The sequence below is a fragment of the Vanellus vanellus genome, assembly GCF_965231255.1.
Source record: "Vanellus vanellus genome assembly, chromosome: 3".
Taxonomy (NCBI): domain Eukaryota; kingdom Metazoa; phylum Chordata; class Aves; order Charadriiformes; family Charadriidae; genus Vanellus; species Vanellus vanellus.
The window spans coordinates 729,274-752,458 of NC_138907.1; the positions used below are offsets into that span (position 1 = coordinate 729,274).

General features: G+C 43.8%; 1 protein-coding gene across 3 annotated transcripts in view; it reads right to left on the reverse strand.

Moving 5' to 3' along the window:
* Positions 1–2,599: 2,599 nt before the first annotated feature.
* SOS1 (SOS Ras/Rac guanine nucleotide exchange factor 1) overlaps positions 2,600–23,185 on the reverse strand; it is a gene marked incomplete at its 5' end in the record, with an annotated part of 59,456 nt that continues 38,870 nt past the window's right edge. Inside the window, 12 exons of one of the 3 annotated variants that reach the window (XM_082480584.1) lie at positions 2,600–2,724; positions 12,715–12,833; positions 13,911–14,175; positions 14,369–14,485; positions 15,324–15,496; positions 16,868–16,985; positions 17,346–17,508; positions 17,636–17,755; positions 18,437–18,659; positions 19,715–19,818; positions 20,383–20,505; positions 20,936–21,017. In XM_082480584.1, coding sequence (XP_082336710.1) covers positions 2,689–2,724; positions 12,715–12,833; positions 13,911–14,175; positions 14,369–14,485; positions 15,324–15,496; positions 16,868–16,985; positions 17,346–17,508; positions 17,636–17,755; positions 18,437–18,659; positions 19,715–19,818; positions 20,383–20,505; positions 20,936–21,017 — 1,643 coding nt within the window. In that variant the 3' untranslated portion in view covers positions 2,600–2,688. Of the gene's footprint in view, positions 2,725–9,801; positions 11,400–12,714; positions 12,834–13,910; positions 14,176–14,368; positions 14,486–15,323; positions 15,497–16,867; positions 16,986–17,345; positions 17,509–17,635; positions 17,756–18,436; positions 18,660–19,714; positions 19,819–20,382; positions 20,506–20,935; positions 21,018–23,185 lie in introns of those variants that run through there. The other 2 variants (XM_082480585.1, XM_082480583.1) reach the window with 2 other exon arrangements.

The window sequence follows — 23,185 nt, forward strand, 5'->3', positions numbered from 1 at the left end:
TGCTAGCTTTCACACCCCTGCCTGACCTAACTTTCCTCGGAGTTTCGGAAAGCTTTGGCCGAACCCCACTATCTTCTCCTCCCCCTCATCCCCCAACGCTGTTTGATTTGCCATACATCTTTGCTCTTCCAAATTCAAGCCAGGTCTAATTTGGGCTCACCCACAACAGAGGGGCTACCTTTGCGGCCTCGGCATCCTGGTCTGAAGTTCCCCTCTTTCCTGCACTTTCCAAAGAAAAACCACCATCAAAGATGTCTTCCAGGAGGCCAGCTCGCATTACCCTGCTGGTCTGAGAAGGTCTAATAAGCATCAGCTGAAGCACCTGGGCTTTGTACTGCTTAATCAGCAGCATCCTTTCTTTTGGACTTCCATCACCCCCCAAAATTCTCCTTCACCTTTTACGCGGCGCGCCGCCTCTTGAATTGCCTCCTGCTGTGCGAATCTCTTTTCCTGCTGTGGGGACTGCCTGTGTCTCCGGGCAGGTGACGCAGGCTGAGCCCAGGGCCTGCCACAAGAGGCAGACTCTTCTCCACCCTATCCCCACTGTGGATCGATGCAGACACTGACACAGTCAACCGGTGTCCTGGCTCCCAGCCTGTAATACACCCGAAATACTCTTCGCTAACTCTCATCAGCCTGACACCGCCTCACGAGCCCCATCACGTGCAGCACCCTGCTCTGGAGCAGTTCTTCTAGCTAAAATTGAGGCACTAGGGCAGGAATGGCGACAGTGCCCCACGTTCAAAGTCACAAGCCCACCTTCTCGTGCAAGGATACTCCTCCTCCCACAACAAGGCCACACGCCATCGTCCTCGCATCTCGACATGACAAACCCTCAGTAACCCTGTTCTCTGCAGAAGGCTATAGCTTTGGTTAAAAAGAAAGTACGGAGAGAAACACAGCACTCTGGTGTGATAACCACATCAAACCCCAGCAGCAGGAGCACCGTTGGCACGGGGCTGTGGTGCTGGCCGGAGTTGGGACATGCTGAGGGCAGTTTCAAGAGGAAATGTGGTTTTATGACCTATTTTAGCAGGGTTGGGACACTGGTTTCTCATAAAGGAACAGCTTCACCTGAAGAGGTTGCGAACTGCCCCCGGGGACCAACAGCAATGTCTCGGGGGAAATAACGCAAGGCTGTGAGGTGAGGGGCTTGGGACTCCAACACCAGCGCAAGGGTGGCTGAATCTGGTGCCAAGAGAAGAGCGCCCATCGTGCTGCACGGCTCTCCCAGCAGCAGCAACGGTACAGGCCAGGCCTAGAGCCGGCGTCCTTGGCTGCAGTGGCTAACACCCTCTGCAGACGCAGGGCCTACAGCTCTCCCATCACTTTGACCGACCCTCATATACCATCTACTTTTCCTCCTCTGGTGGAGGCGAAGGGGTGTGTATGAAAAGGGTTATCCACCCACCTAAGATAGACAAAATCCATCCTTTATGTCAAAGTTTTCCCAGCATTTCAAGAAAGTGACGGAGCAAAATCCCAGAGATTAAAATGTTTTAGATGATGCCTGCCCCATAGATTTCACTGGGCCCAAAAATCTACTACTGCTCCTTACAATGAGGAAAAAAAATACCACCACCACCCTCCCCCTTGGAAACTATTCTGGGAAGATTCTTTTTAATCTAAGGTTTTTAATGACAAAAACAACCTTCCGTCTCTTTCCTCTCCCTCGCACCCTCATTAAATTACAAATCCCCTGGCCCTTCCCAGTCAGGGCTGCTCCACGCTGACCAGCCACTGCATCACAAAGACACTTCCTAGGACTTCACAGACAGTGCAGAGCCAGGATAGAAATCCGTATGAAGAGCCAGACACTTGTAACAGAAGCATCTGCAAAGCCTGTTTGTTCTGCAAAGGAATCAGCCATAGACAGACCTATTTGTACGTCCACGGAACCAGAGTTACATCGATATGGACGAGTTTCCGCTGTAACGCACTGATGCCGTCAAGGGCTCTGATGCTGGTGTCTTTAGCCTCATATAACACGACACTTCTGTCCTTCATAGAACAAACTTGCTCCTCACACCTGCCAGGCAGATGCCAGGACAGAAACAGGACAAAAGGGAAAACTGACCTGCTAACATCTGCCGGGTAAGGAAACCTTTCCACAGTGGCAAACGCTTGCTCGTAAAATGCACATGGATTTTAGCTTCTGTTTTAGTGATTTAAGGCATGGTCAGAACTGATGGTTATTTCTTTCTGATCCTGTATGAGTTCTTACTTTCAGGCCTACGCTTATCATTTGGTATGTCCTTGTACCTGCTCAGAATCTGCAGATGTAAATAAAATGAGTGAATGACGCTCAGCACCATACAGAAACACACAAACTCTTGCAGGATCTGATCCAATTTCACTTTTAGTGTACGTGTGTGCTCCGCGTTATTTTTCTTCCTGTGCCAAATAAATGTTGCTTTTAAATAACGCTGTTGTCTCCTTCGACTGAATCAGCCGTAAGGTTGCATCCATTAAAAGCAGAAACACATTTCTCAGGTCCATTTCTGAGGCAGCATTACTGACAAAAACCTGTTCCCCTGCACACACAGGCATGTGAGAAGACTGTTTCCACGCACCTCGTTCCGAGACTCTTCCTCAGCACTCCATGACTCCCTCGCTAGGCTTCTGGTCAAGATCCTGTTGTTGGTGCAGCTCACTGCGACATTTCTTCAGCTCCTTCCTCCATCTCCTTCACTCCTTCTGCTGCTTCTGTTGCAGACACACGAGCTTTCACAAAAATAAAAAAAATCCCATGAGCCTCCTCCACTGACACACGCACCACTGGAATTTCAACTATCCAGCTCTGTAAGATATCTTAATATCTTCCTCTATATCACAAATGTCTGTCACATACCAAGTGTTTCTAAAACTTTAATTCCAGTTCTGTCAATACCATCTTACCTTTGCGACATTCTCAGCAGGTCCAAAACAAGGACATCACGAACAGGGACAACTCAGCCCGTGGTGCTCACATCTCCCCGTGCCACGCAGCACCAGCAAGCCTGTGTCGCGTTCCTCCTGCTGCTCTGTAGCTCCCTGCAGCGTTGTGTCACTTGAGGACAGCGGTCTTGGAGATTAGAGTATGCCAACAGAGTTTTGAATCAACAGCCCAAATGGAGTTTTACTCCTGTGCAAATCTACTGGGGTGTTTCCTCCTCAAATCCCTTTCAATCATACGGATGCAGGAGACGCCCATCAGCTAGCTGCTGGGGACTGCCAGCACCCAAGACAGCCCCGGACAGGACATGCTCTCATCGTGGCCGGGACTCTTCTACATCACCTCCCCACAGCTACGCTCCCTGCTCAAGCCAACCACCTTAGACCCTCCTCTGATTACGGGGAACTTTGACTTCCAGCGCTGGTCGAACGTATCCCCTCACCCCTCCATTCCTCTAAGTCAGCGTAACTGAGACTACTGCCAAGTTTCTGTAACTTAGGCACTTTCTCCTACCTTTTTCCCCCAGAATTGCAATGTACCCTGGCTTCCTCTACAAGTTCTTGGAGTATTTCACCTCAGTACAAGTCACGTACATACACAAGTACAAATATTCCTCAGTAAGGGCAAAAAGCCCTGCCCTGCTTTGAGCGGCACAGGACTAATTTCTCTTTCAGTAATTTTACTTTTCACAGAATCACAGAATCTCCTATATTGGAAAAGACCTGTAAGATCATCCAGTCCAATCATTAACCCAACACTGACAGCCCACCACTAAACCATGTCCCTGAGCACTATATCTACACCAGGGATGGGGACTCCACCACTGCCCTGGGCAACGCGTTCCAATGCCCGATGACCCTTTCAGTAAAGAAATTCTTCCTAATATCCACTCTAAACTTCCCTTGGCGCAACTTGAAACCATTTCCTCTTTTTCTATCCCCTGTTACTTGACAGAACAGGTTGACCCCTATCTCTCTGCACCTTCCTTTCAGGTAGTTGTAGGGAGCGAGAAGGTCTCCCCTCAGCCTCCTTTTCTCCAGGCTGAACACCCCCGGTTCCCTCAGCCGCTCCTCATCAGACGTGTGCTCCAGACCCCTCACCAGCTCCGTGCCCCTTCTCTGGACACGCTCCAGCACCTCAATGTCCTTCTTGTGGTGAGGGGCCCAAAACTGAACACAGTACTCAAAATGCTCAAGATCCTCTGCCACTTGCGGAGCCTCAGTCTGCTCCTTCAGCCTCAAGCTGTGGCTCCACCAGTCTCTCTCTCTCACACTCCCTCACACCCCTTCGCCTTTCCACCTCCTCTTTCAGTTCTGCCACCAGGGACGGGCTCAGGCGCTCCCCGCAGCCAGAGACCTGCACGGCTGCGTGTTTGTGTGGGAGCTGCCTTTGAGTCGCAACATTCCTTCTGGCAACAGCCCTTGGCCGAGCGGTAACCATGGTTGTGTCCTCTTCTGGGAGGGCAATGACTATCTTCGGCCCAGGCTAGCCTCTCCTCCCAGCTTCGAGAAATTTCGAAAAGCCCCAAAAAGCGCCCTTTGTCGGCCCTTGCCGCCATGACTCCCTTCCCCAGTGCGGACTCACCTGCACTGGAGCTGGTTCCCTCGGCAACTGACCTTTTCAGTAAGGTTTCTTCTAATGCTAGGGGAAACCACACTTCATAAGACGCTAGTGTCTGAATATGTGAAAATATTGAGTTGATAGCCAGCTGTGGTATTTGGGTTTAAGGTCTCAGGGGTTTTGAGTTAGCCAGGTGCAGGGATGAGGGGGAGCGAGACCAGGACACTTGACCCAAGCTGGCCAACAGGATTATTTCGTACCATCAGCGTCACATTCACTATATATTAGAAAGTTTGCTGGGGAGTTTTCTCTCTTCTATGATGACAGCAATCCTGAGAACTCCTCACCCCGGTGACGGAGCCCTGAGCCCTTCCCTTTCTCGCGAAGCCGTAGAGCTCACAGTGTCCCACATTTGCTGTCCCTGCTGGGAGTGCACAGCTTCTACTGATAAAATCGGCTGAGTATAATTCGTGTGTATTTTATATTGGTATTGGGATCAGTACTGGTTCTTCAGTGTTATTACTGTTAATTATCTAGTCTTATTCTATTAAATCGGTTTATATTTCAACCCTCACGTTTCTTTGGTTTTTCCCCGATTCCCTTTCCCAGGTGGGGAGGGGTCATCCAGCGAGAGAAGAAATTGTCTAACGACGACAAATTGTTGTGGGTTCTTCTAACCATAACAGCTACTGCAAGAGGTTCCAAGGAATCCAGTTGCTTTTTCCAAACTGTACCTCAAGTTGTGTGGGCCTCCTGCTCATGCCTGAAGAGGAGAGGAGCTGGGGCACGCATAGTACTGTCTTCGGCCATTGTTGGGTTATTTGATGGTGGAGGCTACCGTGAACATCAAGTTTCTACTTGCGAGTGGTTTTCATTTATTCACTCTGTTCTTTGGAAGCAGATGTTTTGCCTACGGCCAGATTACAAGATATTAAATATAAAGTTCCTTTATTTACCGTGATCTGATTCAACAAGGAGACGAGATGTCGGCTTTACCTAAAAATTGCCTACCTAAAAAATTCATACAGTAAAATTAAAGAGACCGTATTTACCCTTAGGCTGCAGTTCCTTTGATGCAGTAAGTTGTAATACCTACAATGAATAATCCCACGGCAGAGAACAACCCAGTCAAAAGATGCTGTTTGATGTCCCCTACCATACATACACCTTGCGCACTGGTCTTCCACTCCATATGGTTCCCCTGCTCACAAGCAACAGCGTCTTTCAGTATTTTACCACCCTGAGCAACACCTACACCTGTAGCAGCCTCAGGATCGTCCTCAATGCAAAGCACGTGGTATTTCAGCTTCAGGAAGCCAGTCTCACACAAGGACTTTCAGTATATCTTACATATTCAAAAGGGTACACTTCTGGGATATGGAAGGCTTTTTTTTTTTTATTTTTAGAACATATCTTGCAATGCCAGAAGATAAGAGCCACTATTAAATTTTCACTTAAATGCATTCTGAACGCCACTGCAGCCGCGGCGTACAAACGTCACCCACAGACAGTTACGCGCAAAGCTCATCAGACGCGCCAGCTGAAGTCTACCCCTTCTCTTTCTCTGGTTTTTCTTTTAACAACTGGACTGACATAGCTTTTAACACCAACCCATTTTGGCACGTAACCGTGCCACCAAACAAAGGCAAATGTATGCACGTACCGGAACAAACACTGCAACCTAAAACGTCTTCTTTTCACAAACAAGAAAAGGCTCATTCCAAAGGAGATTTGAACCAATCTATCCAAAGCAATTCCACCAACATGCACCTCGATCATCTACCTTTGTCTACTCTGCTTTTTAAAAATATTAGATGTTCTTTGATAAAAGGCACATTTGGCAGCTACTAAAATTGTCATGCATCTGGCATATGTTTTTTTTTATTTTATTTTATTTTTCCCCTTTCAATTTTTCAGCTACCCGTACAGGACTTCACATTTGCTGGCTAGAAAGTTAAAAAACTTACTCTCTGTTTGCCTTATAATGCTGCAGCAGTTGGTACTTAATGCACTATTTTCCACTGAAGGCAAAAGGGAAATTCGCTTACAGTTGACAGAAAAATGCACTTAAGGGTTTGGGGTTTTTTTTTGTTTTTAATGGAAAATAAGGTGTGGCATTTACAAAGTAAGTTAAAATTGCTTTTGTTTTTACAACTATATTGGGCCGCAGGTTTCTCTCCTTAATGAATAAGAGCTAAAAAGGCTTCAGCCCATGCATATCTAGGTTTTGAAATGACAATTCAACAACTAAAAAAGGGTATTTTGAAGTACGTGGGGGGGGACAACCCATTAGAATTTGCACACTTTTTCATATCATCTTAAAACGGTCTTTCTGAACAAGTCTCTCCTTGATGGCTGGAAGAAGGCAGCCAAGGAGAAAGCCAAGGAGGGACTTTTACATACTGCTGCTAATTGCGCTGCTCGCAGCGGCAAAGCATTAAGCAACATTTCATTTAACTTTCATATATTTTGTGAGACAAACATTCGTGAATGAGGGATCTTTCTAGTTGGGCTTAAATTTCAGCAATGCAAGAAACACCAGGAGTAGAGGCGGCCCCTAAAACGCTGCACTAGATTGAGACAATGGCCACAAAGAAGGGAACTGAGGCTTATTATTATAAGGCACTGCCTGCTGCGACGCAAATTTGTTCCGGCACCTCTTCAGGCTGAAAAGAAACTTCCTTGTATGGAACACAATAAAACCTTCTCCCTGAAGCACAATAATCTACTGCCTTCCAAGAGCGGTGCCTCCAGTGAAACCACCAAGCTTGAATGAGACCCAATTCAACAAAAAGTCTAATTTAAGATAGGCGCAAAAGTAAAATAACCAAACATTCCACGATGTCGATCTAAACCTCAAAGGGTCTAAATCCAGTGCATTAGCATAAATATCCTCTTACCGAGACAGACCTCTCCCTCCCCAGTTTAAGAGAGGGGCATATTAGAGAAACAGGTTAGCCCACGCCGGAGATGACTTCTTGAGGATGGAGCACTCAAACGCTTCCATGGTATTGACCCTGAAGCAGGATAATGTTCTCCAGTAGACAGTTATAGAAAAACTTTGCCTGGGCTGCTGAATGTCATGAGAAGAGCATGTACTTGGTGGCCTCCTCCGGCCCCGCTCCACCAGGTCCATGTCCTTCTGCTGTTGGGACCCCCGAGCCGGAGGCAGCACTACGGGGGGGGTCTCCCCAGAGCAGAGCGCAGCAGAGGGGCACAATCCCCTCCCTCGCCCTGCTGGCCACGCTGCGGGGGATGCAGCCCGGGATGTGGGTGGCTGTGAGTGCACGTTGCCGGCTAATTGTCCAGCTTTTCAGGCCCCAAGTCCTTCTCGGCAGGGCTGCCCTCCGTCCCTTCATCCCCCGGACTGTGCTGGTACCGGGGGTTGCCCTGACCCAGGTGCAGGATCCTGCGCTTGGAATCCTAGCACTTCCAAATTCCCAGAGGGCTTTTCTGAGCTAACACACAACCATGATACTCCGGAAGAAAATGAACAAACCCAGGTTACGCTCCACTGTTGCGGTAGACTATATATAAACTAGAAACCACGAGGTGAAACAGCACTAATTGAGTACCGCACCTATAGAGTTCTGCTGATCTCTATAACCCTGCTTACACAGTTTGCAGCTGTTTAGGCTCTTTTTTTTTTTTTTAAACGGCACTCTAGAGTAATAGAGCAACTCACCTAGCCTCCAAACAAGCACGTGCCATTGTCCAAGCCACGTCAGCCCCGGCCACACCAGGCCATTTTACCAAGGAGACAGATAGCATCATTAAAATGATTTCATTTTCTATGTGAAAAGTATTGTCACTACTGTAACTGTGGTCCAAGTAAGAAGTCATTCCAGACTAAATAATTAACACAAATAAGGATGTTATTAGACAAACCAGTGGCTTAGCAGTTGTACTCAAAACTCCTAAACGCAACAGGTTGGATTCTCATCCTGTCCTTTCTGTTTGCAGCTGAGTCAATACCGTGATTTGTGCACTGCGTGACTGACCCATTCTGCTGGGCTCCAAAGCACGATTAAGTCAGGTTCTTGCGTGGCGACCATTATCACCTGTTGTCCAAGTACCTCACCAGTAAAGGACTTTTATCCTCAACCACAAAGATGTGAAACATCTTTCCCAATTTCACAAAGGGAAACAAGCGACCTATCGACATTCAAGAAATCTGCTGATTAGCAAGACCCATGTGAGGTCTTCTCCCAGCTGAGCAACCTAACCGCCGGATCATTCCTTCTGCCTGGTCTGCCTTGGCTGCAAAACTGCACAGACAAGAGCGTACAGAAGATCAGAAAGTCTAAATTTAAGGAGTTTGCCCTGGTAATCCACAGATGAGCTAATAATTTAGATGACACTGCCAATAGTATGCCCGACATGGTGTTTATAGCCAAAGAACTGATGACCTAAATACGCCTCCTGTAGCTTGAGGGTTTTTACAAAGCTCCCATACAATGTTCTCCTCTGAAGCCAAGGTTGAGAGAACTTCACTTTTCCTCTTTTGCCAGGAAAATGGTGGTTAAAGACGTCAAAGAAGGAATACAACTGACAAATGTCAATATTAGACTATGATGAAAACCGTCGTTCTTGTTGATGAAACCGGAACACTTTCTGAAATCCAACGACCACACTAAAGGACCAAAGGGCACTGATCAATGGCACTGCAGAAAGCACTAAAAAAGGGGATTTCCACCATCATGCAACTAACACCAGCTCTAATGACACAGCTTTCCCAGGCACTGAAACGTATTCTTCTCCAAAGAGGAAACATATAAATTTACGTTGGCTCATGAGCCATATGAACTGAAGATGAGATACTTTACGCTTCACATACATACTGTAGTGGAGATTATAGAGCTTCTTTTCTCCAGTAACTGCCATACATTACTGTCACAATATCGTCTAGAGCTGAAGTACGCAGAGGTTTATGGATAATCCATGTCATGATACTTATACCAGTACATGTTTTGTCACGTGTATTTTGGACACAGAAAGCTACCGCAAAGGTTAATATAAGTTTGAATTTTTCTAACAAGTCTCATGCAGCAGGTGTGAGAAATTTTGTAACGTATAATAACGCACCTTGGGAGTAACCCGGCTTCTCCAATATTACTAAATTATTACTTTGTAACGCATGCCAAAACCGACTTTAGAGTCTTTTTACTGAAGTCTTTAGACACTTATCACTAAAATACATACACTGAACTAGGGAGAATATGTACCACAACATGTGCTTTTATCCCATTCGGTGCTTAACGGAAACACTGAGCTGTACATTTGTCTGTGTAATAATTTAACGTATGTCAGCCAAACATATCTGTATCTTTATTTCAATTAAATTAAAAACAATCTGCAAGTATTTATGCAACGTTCACTATATACACGATTGATGCAAACGCAAGGCAATTCTATGTATGCTGATTAATCTATTGTTAGTAAAACATGACGATAGCTATGGAAGTCGACCGGCGAGTGCTCCTTTGCACAAGTGACTGTTTTCATGGCGTGACTGAAAAAGAATAGCTACGAGCCATGAAATGGATTATCAGTAAACCTTAAAAAGAATGTGACATAACCTAGCAGAGATTAACAGTCTTCTAAATGTAGGAGTATATTTACTTCCGATGATAGTGCTGCTTTAAAAAAAAACCAAACAAAACTCCGTCATCTTAATGATGTAAGACTTCCATCTGCTCTATCTAAAGAAAGCAATAATTAGACATTATGCTTCCTGGCAAAAATTTATTTTTGAACTGGCACCATAATATTTCAGAAAATAATAATAAAGTACCTCTTTGGTGAAGCCTAGGTACCCCCTACTACTCATTGTAACAACTTGTAAACAGAACCGCAATACAGTGCTTTGCCTTAATTCTTAGCTCGGTTAGGTACCACAGATCTTCCTCACAGTCCTTCTCATAGTTTTAGGAAGGTATTTTAAAGCAGGGAGTAAAGCAAAGGAAAATTAAGAAGGATATAAAGTTCCCTGTTTGAGATTTTAAAAAAGTGCATAATGTTTTCATTCCAAAAACTGTGCCATTGTGTGGAACTGATGGATACAAGACTGTTTTCCTTCCTGTACTGGACATTATTGATCATTACACACACACAGTCTCTGCTCATCGGCCAAAGAAGTCCCTCAAGTCTGTCTTCTGGTACAATCAGTTGTCCGATTACTTTAGAACCATATCTGCGTACTAGAACAAGAATAGCAAGTTAACCGGTTTTTCCACTAGAATGTCTGTTTTTGCAATTCCGTTTCTGTACACTGCATTTCCAATCCATCGGAGAGTTTTTAGTGTTTGGCATACACATCCCAACCCCTTGGCACCACCAGGTTCCGTGCATCCATTGCCAGCAACAGACGTAGCACCAGGAAAATGCGACTCCCAGCGCAAGGGATAGTTCAGGAGGAATGGGCATTCTCCAGCAACGGTGGTCCGTCTCGATGCATCGATGGGTGTGTGTGCTCCCTTTTGTAAGTTTTTGGCGGAAGCTTTGGGATATGTTGAGAAGTGCTTTGTCGTGGAGGAACAGGTGGTCCAGCAACAGAGTGGAGGTCCACATCTTGCGGTATCAAAGGTGGTGATGGAAGATGCCTCCGTGCTACATGTGGAGAAGGTGTCTGAGGGGGAGGGGGAGTAAATGGAGACGGGCTGTTTGGGAAAAAGGTGTTACCAAGTTCGCTTTTTCTCCCCAACGGTGGAGGTTGGAGGTGTAGTGGTGAGCTAGAGAAAACATCTGGAGTTCGCACAGGTTCTCGTGGTGGTAACACAGGAGGGCTTTCAGGGGGGTCAGAGATGCAGGTCCGGTCAGGCACCGAGTACCTTGGTGAATACACTTTAGAGGTTGGTTGCCTAGGAGGGATCGCTGGTGGGCTGTCCAAGTGCGCAGAAGTAATCTGAGGTACACAAAGATTTCATTCAATGACATTTTAGAGGGGTAGTAAAGAACAGGACCCTGCTGTGAAAGGGAAGCAGAGCTCCTGCCCTGCAGATCGCACTTACACAGCTAAAAAGGAGGCACAGCAAGCAGGTGCGGCATGAAGATGGGGAGCGAGGAAGCAAAAGGGAGTGGCGGTGTCTGAAAAACACGTTCCTCAGAGTGATGCAGACAGAAAAGACAGAGACTGGATGTGCAGGGGGAGAGCAGGGGTGTACCAATACGTGAGTTAGCAGCCAAGGATGGAAGGAATGAAGATACACAGAGAGGGACAAAGAATGGCCAAAGCAACAATTTCCATGCTAGTTCCAGGTCTGCTTGCTGGGGTGGGTAATAGCACCGGGTATTTCTCCAAGAAAATGAGGAAAAGGGAGAGGCAAATGATGCTGAACAGGCAAAACAATAAACTCCGCTCAGAAGACGGAATTAAGTAGTCAGAATTATTGAAGTGAACAGTTCCCAAGCTGCAGACCACAGTGACCCACTCCAACACCCTACCACATAGACAATGTTTTCAATTACACTGTGGTAGGAACGTGATGTGGTAAACTCTGCTGGCTGACAGCACAGTCGCCCGTAGTCTGAAAACAACAACTCGCTGAAGAGCCATATACAAGCCCTCTTCAAAGACGTACATGCTCTAAAGTAATTTTGAGTGGGGTTTTCAAATCCACCCAGTTCTCTGAAGTCACAAACCAGCTACCACCGCCATCAAGAGACATTTGACACTGTCTGCAACAAAGGCTGGATCACATCCCAAACGCAAAAGGAAAATGTAGCAATGGCTCAAGCAGGCAGGAGGCAGGACAGGTAGCCAAGAAGGGAATGAAAGCACTGAGCACCACAGCATCAGGGTCAAATATTCTAATGAAGCTTGTCAGAGGACTGAGGTGTGTACATCACTTTCCATCAACACTGTTCTTCAGTCCTCTAACCCCCTACTCATACACTCCAGAATGATACTCTGGGACCATTATCACAGATGGAAACATCTGCCTGAAGCCTCAAGTTCTCACGGGCAGTGTGAGGGCCTGAGCACAGCAGATCAGTAGACAAGAGACATTTCTAACCCTAAGTTTAGGTCCCCTGTTCATTTTCACTCATTTGGGATCGGGACATAAAGACGCAGAGCTGCGAAGGCTTGAACTACACGACTGCTTACTCTTTCACATACGGTTCTTCAAAAATACACGTACTACCTTTAAGAGTTACTCTTCTATCGTACCCTGCCCTCTGCTCCCAGAAAAAATGCCCTTTTTTCTCTCCTTACTTACCTTTGATGGGGAGGATTCAGCTGGGGCAGACTCTGGTCGTCTTCGTGGAGGAACTGGAGGGGGGACATGAGCTTCATCTGAATTTTTGGTAAAGTTTATGGATGACACAGAAGCAGATCCTAGCGGACATAAAAAAAGAATCTTGATAATGATGAACTTTTGTTTGACTCAGCGTATTTCCTTTATTGCTGCCAATAAAGGTGCCATAAATAATAAAGTAATTGCTCATAAAAAGCTGCGTGAGTCAAGACAGTGTTAAAGAAAGACAGCGAAACAAACCTCTAAGCCACAGCTTCCAGTAAAACCGCTTTTCTGAGCTGCAATCATCTCTGTGGTCATCAATTTGTGCACACTCTTAAGCAATCTTTGAGACGAAAACCACACTACAAAGTTGTCCTTGTATCACAACAGCACTAAAACAATATCCCAAACTGCAGTCGAAGGGCCGACCCAACAATGAAGAAACATCTTCTGAAGAGGTATTCCAGAGACCTGGCTCGGACACTCAGCAAAGTCACTGCTCTGCTAAGCAACTTCTGCTTTTAGCAAGTCATTCACCTCCTTGTGGCAACCAGCTGAACACAGGACTAACCCTGTACTTTCTTTGAAAGCCCTCATACAGGAAAGGAGGCTACGTCCACTACCAATTACTGGAAGCACACCGTAAAATATGAGCTTCCTTGTTTGTTGGTGAAGACAGAAGAAAAAGAGTTGTGGGTGGGTCCTGATGGATTTAAAGCAGGGAAATACTGATTTTAAGTTCTGCGGGAAAACCATCCACGTGTGCCGAAATCAATTCGGAATGGCAGACAGCAGGATAAGGCACTCACAAAACATTCACTGTTATTCGCGCTGCTCACCATCAAACAGATACTCACCAAGTACATGCACCACATATACATATATGGCAGCAAATCCCACAAATGTTTGTTTGGGACATATATGGGCACTAGGGATATCTCCCTGCCTTGCGTTTTGACATTTTCCCCAAAGACATGTCATAATCTCTCTGGAACACGGCTAATTCGGTTCAGTTTCTGCCGTTACAATTAAAAAAAGGGAATAAAACACACTGAAAGCTTCTGCTGCCGCAAGCAGACGAAACCAACTGTTTCTATAGTCACTTTAGAAGACTCAACATGATTTCACCTGTTTCACACCACAAAATCCAACACCCACATTCTATTAGCACCTACTTGCATGAAATGGACTTGAAGGATCCGAGTCAAACACACTGCAGGCATCTGTGTTACTTGAAGTCGCAGAAGCAGGAGGAGGGGTCAAAGGCGTTCGGGGAGAGTTTGGTGCGGACGCTGTAGTTTCAGTCTCACTCTCTGGGATGCGGCTGTAACTAATTTTCCTTGGCTCCTGTTGCAGCGGCGTAGGGTGTCTCATGGTACCTGGCCTTGGATTAGAGGGACGAACACCTGGGGACTTGAGAGGATAGCTGTATTTTTTGGGCTGAAATGACAAAAAAGATAATGCAAAACAAAATCAAAAGGCCGCAAGATTACTTAAATGTAGTTTTGCATTTATGAAGTTAGAGATCTAAAATGACTGCTGCTATCTCCGAAAGACAAATCTACGCATTTTTTGGAAAGAAAAAAAAAAGAAAAAAAAGAAATATAGATATATATAGAGAGAGAATACTAACAAATCTTGGTGGAGGCTTGACATTTCGTGGCTCTATCTCTAGCGACTTGTTGAACAGATAATCTGTAAATTCGGTCTCCATGCTGTTTCCCATCGGATTCAGGTTTTCAAAAAACCTCTGAAATACAAGAAGGTAGGAAACTTGTCAGCTAATACTGTTTGTTTCTACTGCAAATATGATCCCAACTGTTCCAGAGAAGAGAGAAAATGCTGGAGTCAGAAGTAATAACAGATTTTAAAGTTATTAAATCTGTTTGTTACCAGCCCTTTGCTGGGCATTGCTACTGCTATGCTTCGCCTGAAAACCAACCATGCAAGTACCCTAAATACTTTCTGCAGCGCAAAAATCAGACCAGTTTAGCACAAACACCTTCAGAAGGAGCTGTATGTAGTCCATTTTTACACTGGCACAGGGAAAATGCTCTCAGAACACATTCTGTCAAACCCCGAGGAGAACGAATAACGAAAGAAAGTCTTGCAGAATCTCTTAAAATAATCTGTCCTATGACTCTCTGAAAGCATATAGCTCAAAAGATATGAAAAGGAAAAAAGGAAAGCAAACAGAGAGAGGGCTGCTAAGAGAACATGCCAGATCAAGAAGAATAAACACCAGAAGAAATTAAAATGTGAGTATCATCACCACTGACACATGATGTAATGCAGTGCTACCAGGTAAGCCTGGAAACATAAAGGCAGTGTAACATCTACCAACACCCCAATAGCTGGGGGGGGGGTGGTGGGGAATGAACCCAAACCCACCAGCCTGCAAGCACTGAGCTTTCTGCCCCTTCTTACAACGAGACCAGAGAGACATTTTATGATAATGCCTTCTGTTTGTCTCTGATCCAGTCCGATGGAATGTGTGTGAATTCAGGCTATCCTCATGGTCTATCAGCTGACAAGAGTCACCACAGAAGTAGCGCAGTGAATGGACTCAAGGAAATAATGCCACTTACCCTGATGTCAAATTCCACTCTCAAACAATACGGCTGGTTCTGGTACTGCTGTATCTCTCCTGTTATCTCAGCTACCTTTCTTCTCTTGCTGAAGTTTATAAGTTCTTTCCCATGTCGCTTTAGGAATTCAGGGTTGCCTTCTTCTGTTTTCAAAATGTTAGTTAAGTAAATCCCTGAAGAGCACACAGAAGAGGTTCTCAACATATAGCACAAAACAAGGAGGAAGTCACAAGACCAGAATACAAAGACTTCTTAAATAATTTAATTTGTGCACTCTTAATTATTTAGAAAAAATCTCTGTTAGGGTCAGTAAGAGTATCGCACCTAATTTTCAAGTAAGGGAACAATTGAAATATTTTAATATGCCTTTTCCAGAAATCCAGAATTCCAAAATCTCCGAGTCTATGCATCTTTCCATTGTTTAGGAAGCTCACACATCTGAACACCACCAGTATTCTGCAAGGCAGGAGTACACTGAACTCAAGTGCTTTCCCTCAACTGCTCTGCCTCAATTCAGCTCTACTCCATTAGTCCCCAGCTAAGCTCCAAAAATTTTATTTGCAGGTTTTATTCTTCTGCGCTACTCTCTGCTCCTGGCTTCGTAATTGCATCAAATCATTGGAAGATCAGAAAGAAAAGAGTGCTCTCAAGTCCTCAGATAATATTATCTGGAACTGTCATTATGGCTATATATAGTCATAATGTCTCTCAAGTCTCTCAAGTATAACTTGAGAGAAACAACCGCAGCTATTCACGGGTGTGATCCTGCTAACCTCTACTCATCTCTGAAGCAGAACAGAAGGTTTCTTACTTGATCTTATCTTTTTTTTGCAGAGCTCTGGAGTATATCTTTCCCCAATCTGTCAAAGGCCAAAAAAGCCATCGACACTGTTTTCTTTCAGTTTCGGCCTGAAGCCTATGCTGGACGAGTGCCACGGCCAGAGTTGGAACTAATCCGCAGCAAACATCCAAGCAGCTTGCTAAAGAACGGGAATGCCATGTGCTTAACTTCCTAATTTGCTAAACGTCAGCAATTCCAAGCAATCTACTTGAAAGAAGAACTGTTACGTCTGACGATAAAGAAGAGGCTTCCTTCCCAAACGGTTTTTATAGGAGTCAGACTTCTTAATAGAAATAAGCCTCTAGTTAGAACAAACCATAAAAATTAAAACTCTAGCTTTATTTCTTGAGATTCTTGATGGGGAAGGGGGGGTCCTTCCTTCGCAACTAGTCAATGGCAATAATTATTTTTAATGCGATTGCCTTCCCTTTAAGGCATTTATGGTCACAACACTGTTCAAACCACATTCAAAGTAAAAATGAGTAGATATGTTTATTTTTACCTCAAATAACATCCGCAATTAATAGTCATTTTAATTTTTCTTTCACATATATGCAATTAATGTCTGGGCACCCGAAATTCAAACCCAACTCTCCTGTTAAAACTGACTTCTCACTATTGTTCATACTCCGTTCAGTGCCCTAGCTCAACACTTTCCAAATGTTTATGCATGATACAGCTCATTCAAACAAAACGTACTTACCAAAAAAAGGCACACAAGGAGGATTAATGGACCTGAGTTTTGCCAAGTATTTCTTATAATGATCCTCACTCAGCTCATAAGCTTCTTCTAAAATCTTCTTCTGGCGACTTGGAATTTGCTAGAGAGAGAGAGATGGAAGATGTCGTTTGGAAAGAGAGGGTAAAGGTGTAGCCCAGCAAGAGTACAGAGAGTAATGGTCTCCCACTGATAGTTAAGTCAGTGACCACGAGGACAGTGTCCCGCCATCTCAGGACCTCGCCCGGTTTTTCTGCGTTTCGGAAGTGAGGATTGATTTCTTGCTTCTGAAACCAAGAAAAAACTGCCGCTCTATTACGCCCCGATTGACTCGTTTGTTGGGGGATTTACCTTCCTCGCTCCTCCTTTGAAGGACACGCTTACTGAAAAGATAGGCTTTTGGTGTAGCTAAGGTGCACTGTGTTACACTTCCACACCGAAAATGGAAAACATTTCACTGTACCTCAAATGTGTGATCCAACCTATACACTGCTGCGGAGTTCATAGCACTGACAATCTCAAGGACACCATTAAAGTTGTTTAGCTCTTGAAAAACTTGCAGGATCTCAATTATCCGGCTGACTACAATTACTCTTTCCTCTAGGTTTTCTGTTTCTACAATGCATCTAAATACACAAGAACATTTGATTTTGTATTAAAGCATTGATTAGTTTTCCAAACTCATACATTAACTGTAACTCAGACAAATATGAACAAATACGGAGTAGGTACAGATTCAGGAGAGTCACTTACTTTTCAAACCACAAAGTGAGGTTAGTTGTGTGCCTTATCATTTTGAGAAGGTTGGGAGAATTAATTTCTTTATCTTCCTTTGTCCACACGCTTCCAACCAGTTCAGATGGCTGCACAGCTCTAGAAAAGTAGATACATATGTCAAAAAAAGTAAGTAAAAGCAGGAAAGAAGGTATTATTTTCCCCAAACCTCTTTACTTCCAGTGAATTTGCAATTAATATTTGAGAATAAATTCTGAAGGTATCACTTCTCTTATACGATGTCAGGCTCCTCACGTGACTAAGCGGCCGGTATTTGTATACTTCTTTTTTGGTGTGTAAATATTTCTTAATTTACGTGACTATTAACCACCTCTGTTCATCTAAACGAAGAATGAAGTTTACATCTCATTCACCATAATAAAACTGAGCTTCCAACGCCTGAACAACCTCTCACAGACAGCTGGTGAGATCTGACACGGTCCATAATTTGCTTCACCAACTAGGATATGAAGAAAACCGATTTAATTATGTTCATACTTCTCAAAGGTCAATCTACGCAGAAAATATCAAGAGAAACCTGCAGCACAGTGCAATTAACAGTACGCATCAGTCCCACGTACCGCATGTTAACTTGGAGAGGATAAGACAAATACAGGCTTTTAGATTATTTTTTTTTTCTGAAAAAATAGTAATTAATATACAGCATCGGTAAAGTCCCTTGACCTACCGTGGGGCTTCACAGCAGGGGCCCGCAGAAACAATTTCATGCTGGAGAATATTTTGGTTTGTGTCATGTGTTTTTCAATGGAGGAAAGTTACCTGTAAAAATCTGACTCAAGTAAAGTGAGCTGCCGAGCAATTTCTATTGGATGCAAAGTGAGCAAGTCAAAAGTCTCTGTGTGTCCTGGCTTGCTTATGTGCCATTCAATCGCAGGAGGTGGGCTCTCAAAAGTAATGTTGTGACTTGGCCCAATGGCTTGCGCCTGCTTTTTCCGGTTGATTATCTTTGTGATTGATTCAACCCATTTCTTCATCGCTTTGCCTGCCACACAGAGAGAAAATGCCTCCTCAGTTACTCTTAATACTGTTTTTCCAAGAGGTCAGTACAATTTAGAAATCTTTGGATTTGAACCCAAAACGTACTAAATTAAAGCAACCAGATGTTCTTTAGAGGTGCGTAAGTAGTGTTCTCGCACAAGTCTCAAAGCATTCAAACATACGAAGAAGAATTCCTCACCGGCCCGCGCTGAGCGTGCCAGGTTTGCCCACGCGCAATTCAGAACACCCAAATGAGGCTCCTGCTCCAACTCGGGTGTTTTCCCTTCTTTTCTCGCTTTACAATGAGTTTATGGGAACTAACCTTCTTTTGCCCAAAAAGCACTTCTGTAAACACCCTGAACGTCATTCTTCGGGCAAGAGTATGTGCTCACCTCGGATAACGCAGAAGGGCAAAATAACAGACAGGGAGAAGCTTCTCCCTCTACTGCATTTAGTGCCAAAGCCCAGAATAAAACCCCAAACCCAAATGCCTGTTTAGCTCTCCGCCATAAGAGTTTCATGCATCAGATGGCAAGTCCATTGAAAATTCACTAATAATTCACATTAAACTAGCTGAATTCACTAATAATTCACATTAAGCTAGCTGGCTCATTCTCCCCCTCTTTTTAATTGCTAAATAACCATTGAATACTTCCAATATGCACGGTGAAATAGCTGGAAAACCCTTGCTTCAAAGAAATAGTGGTTTCCACCATCCAACTTTTACAAAAATTACCCCTGCGTATAGTTTAAGAGGACAATCAAAACAATTATTCTGTCCTGATCATTACTCAGTTATTATTTTGCGTTATTGCAGTCCCTTTATAACAAAATGATCAGGATGCAAATAGCATTCATTCTTCTGAACAGAGGGCAGACTTTGAATAATAGTGTTGGGGTTTTTCTTTTAAATTAAGGTTTATTTTATGTTCTTTGTGAAGTACTTGATAAGCAGTCACTCCTGGTTGTCTTTATCTCCTCAGTGAAAGGAAAAGGGATCCCGTTCCGGACCTCTGAAAAGGGATACTTTATGATAACAACCTAAGAAACCGTAAGTACCTCTTACTGTGCCAATGAATTCCTCCAAACGTTGCAGAAGATCAGCATCTCTTTCGAAGTCATAGAAGTGGTGTTCTACCCAGTGTCGACACACATTTAATACTCTGCAGAAGTAAAGGACAAGTAAGGACTCTACAACACAGCCTATCTTCACGCCTAGCGTTTCAAGGCTTTCAGGGGGCGAGGGCGCACAGGAGTACCAGAATCAGCAGACCAGACGCAATTATTCTACGGTCGGCATCTCGCCAGCAACCAGCTGTAAGCATTTTTCTATTTTAAATCTGAAGAAGTCAGAGTAATGCTATTGTTCATAAAAAGAACATTATCTAAAATGTTCTCTGCCTACATCTTTGTGGCACACTTACGCTGTATAGCCTTGCGGAAACATGGATTAAAAAAACCACAACAGTGAGTGCAAGAAACTAATTTGCACGCTAAGAGTCTAAACCCCAGCACGATCCTTTCCCAAGGCTTTTCACGCCATGAATTCAAATTCCCACCGGGTTTTTCAAGTAGCAAGGACCAAATGTCTGACTGCCCGTGCGCGCTCTCGACCCAAGCGTCTACGAGAAAGGCTGCTGGTGTCACAAAGAGCCGTCCCATCCAAAAGACGGGACTTCAAAAGACTTCCAGGAAGTCCGTTCGGCTCACCTCGATGCAATACTTACCGTAGCTGCACAGGCTGAATGTACTCTTTCCTAAATCTCTTTAACTCTGCACTAAGAGGCTGGTCTCCGTTCTCCATAGCAATACGATCAGCTTCTGTCGGCTCAGGCTCCGGAATTTCAAATCTGGCACAGAAACGGGGATCGGCGCTATTATACTCATCTCGCTCACAGCACGCGTGAACAAAATGTTGATTCAAGAGAGCTCAAAATTCAGAGTATTTCCACATGGCAGAATCTTACCTCTCGGTAAGCACATAAGAAGATTTGCTAAATTCAATAATAATACAGATTTCAAAGACAAAGCCATGGGATGCTGGAAGGTACTGGAGCTACCTGAACAATCCTAAAGCTTCTGGATATAACTTGCACGTTTCACTTGAAATCCTCAAATTTGACAATTTTTTAAAAAGTGTTTGGATTGAATCGAAACGAAGTAGAAAACACGAATCTTACAAACTCTACTCCAAGTAAAATAATAATAATAATAATAATAATAATAATAACAATAAATAAATTTGCACTTTGTATGAACTTTGTTTTAACAGCAGCATACCTTTCTATTAGCAGACTCAGCAACTCTTGAGGCTTACAGAAGGATCTATATGTTGTGAGAAAAGTCCGAACAAAGTTGGGATCTAAGACAAAGAATAATTTTATGCTCATGTCAGCAATAACATCAATTTTTTTATACTTTAAAGTAACTTTAAGTATCCTTTAAAATTAAGGATGGCGGGCTATCAATTACTGAGAAGATGATGTAAGCTCAAATTGCTTTTGATAACAATCAACCTCTTAAAATAGCAATACAAAGCAGAATTTAAAAGCAATTTTTATTCTGTGGAAAATTAAGAAAAACGACTTTTTCTTCAATTATTAAAAGACTGGATGCTTTTTCAAACAACTTTGAAAATAATAAATAGAGGATTTTATTTATGAGCCCTCTAGTAAACAACTTTGGTTTTGACAATGATCAGGACAAGTAACGCAAAAGACACAGCAAGTAACTTTGCATTGGATAGAAACGGCCTCTTCAAGGGGGGAATGGTTCGCCTAAACTGGTACGACCGATAACCAGTCGTGGTTAAGGCAGGCTAGATTTTTTTTTTCAGCTAACCGACAGCTATACTTTGAGGTTATATTTATTTCACTTCAAGAAAATCAACAGATTTCATTTAAATTGACTAATTACGTATCAGCTAATTTAAAATATTCAAACAAATTTTAAACCCAAGCAAGTATTCAGAACCAAAAAGCAAAGCGCGTCCCTTAATTACAAAAGCAAACCCATTTGTTTTCAAGTATGAGGAAACGCGGTGACAGCACGCTGGCACTGCGCAGAGCTGACTGCCGACAAGGTTAACGTCGCTATCACTGAACAAAAGTAATGAGCGAGTTGCAACAGCTTTGCATATTAAATATGTATACAGATTTTAAAACCAAACCCCAACTGGGATTTTTTTTAACACAGAGTGGCTAAAGGGGAGCAACACAGGACTTAAAGCAGGAGTTCCTATAAGCTGTAGTGAATAAAAAAAAAAAGCCTGCATTATTTGACCTAACGCTCTATTAAGCCACGAGGCTTGTTTCCTGGAATATGGGGTTTTAAGAGCTTCTTTTTAACTATTTACCAGCATCTTGTCCATTCGAATGCGCGTTCTGCCTTTCTTACATCCTACTAACCTCTTCATTTGGGCAACAATTATCCGCAACGTGCCGCACAGATTAACTGTGCGTTACGTATCACGGCATTTCCTTGCATTTCTCTTGTACGCCAATTCCCATTTTTCCCACAATTGGCTGCTCTGCTTTACCAACTCTATGTCCTTCATCGCTCCATTTTTTTTATCACAATGCCTCTCCCACCCCTCCTTGAAACTGTACAGTCTAAAATCCTTTTCAAAGGCAAAACTCCAAATCCTTTTGCACGAAGAATGCCATCCATGTCCCTCATCATGAAAATACACAATTTTTATTGCCCTAAAAAACAAGTACAGAAGGAAGCACGGTAACTCATGTTTTCGCAGCCCACATTCTGTACACACCGTTCACCCTAACAAGGTTTGTCTACATGAAAAAGAAAACCTCCATAGCAATTGACATTTTCAGATCACTGCAAGCTCCGACTCGGAGCTACTCTTATTGCCAGGTAGGGTCAGCGTTTAAATCCACAATACGTACTGAATTTCAAACGAAGTAGATCAGAAAACCCAATCTAACCTTGTTATCTCACCAGCAAAATCCGTAACTCAAAATAGTGTACAATATATGAGCAAGCGTTAAAAAAAAATACAGACAACGCTAGTTAGTCAGGATGTCTGCTCATGTGATAATTCTCTCTTCAATACAGCCAATTTGAAAGCTAAAACAGAACAATAACTTGTTCTACAAGGATTTATAAATAATCACTCTTGAATTCTTTAAGAAAGGAAACGGACACTATGATGACGCACAAGCGCTCTTAACATATCAAAGCTTTAAAAATAGAAGAGCACTGCCCTATAGATAAAAAAAAAATTGCCACAACTTTCAAATCTCGGTGCCACCTAACCCAACTGCTCTTAAGTAAGAGCCAAGCAAAGGAGGAGATAATGAATGCAGAAACACGGGAAAACAAGTAAACTCCACCAGGGTCAGAACCTGAATTTGTAATCGAAGGGCAGTTTGTCTCATGTAAAAATATATGGAAAGCTGCTTTAGCAGAGGGGATACCTCCCTCTTTTGCTGCTCCACTGCGGGCTGGTTTGGCCAGTCTGCCGCACCTTGTGGCCCGGCGGCCATCGGGGCTGCCTGCATGTCCTGGACA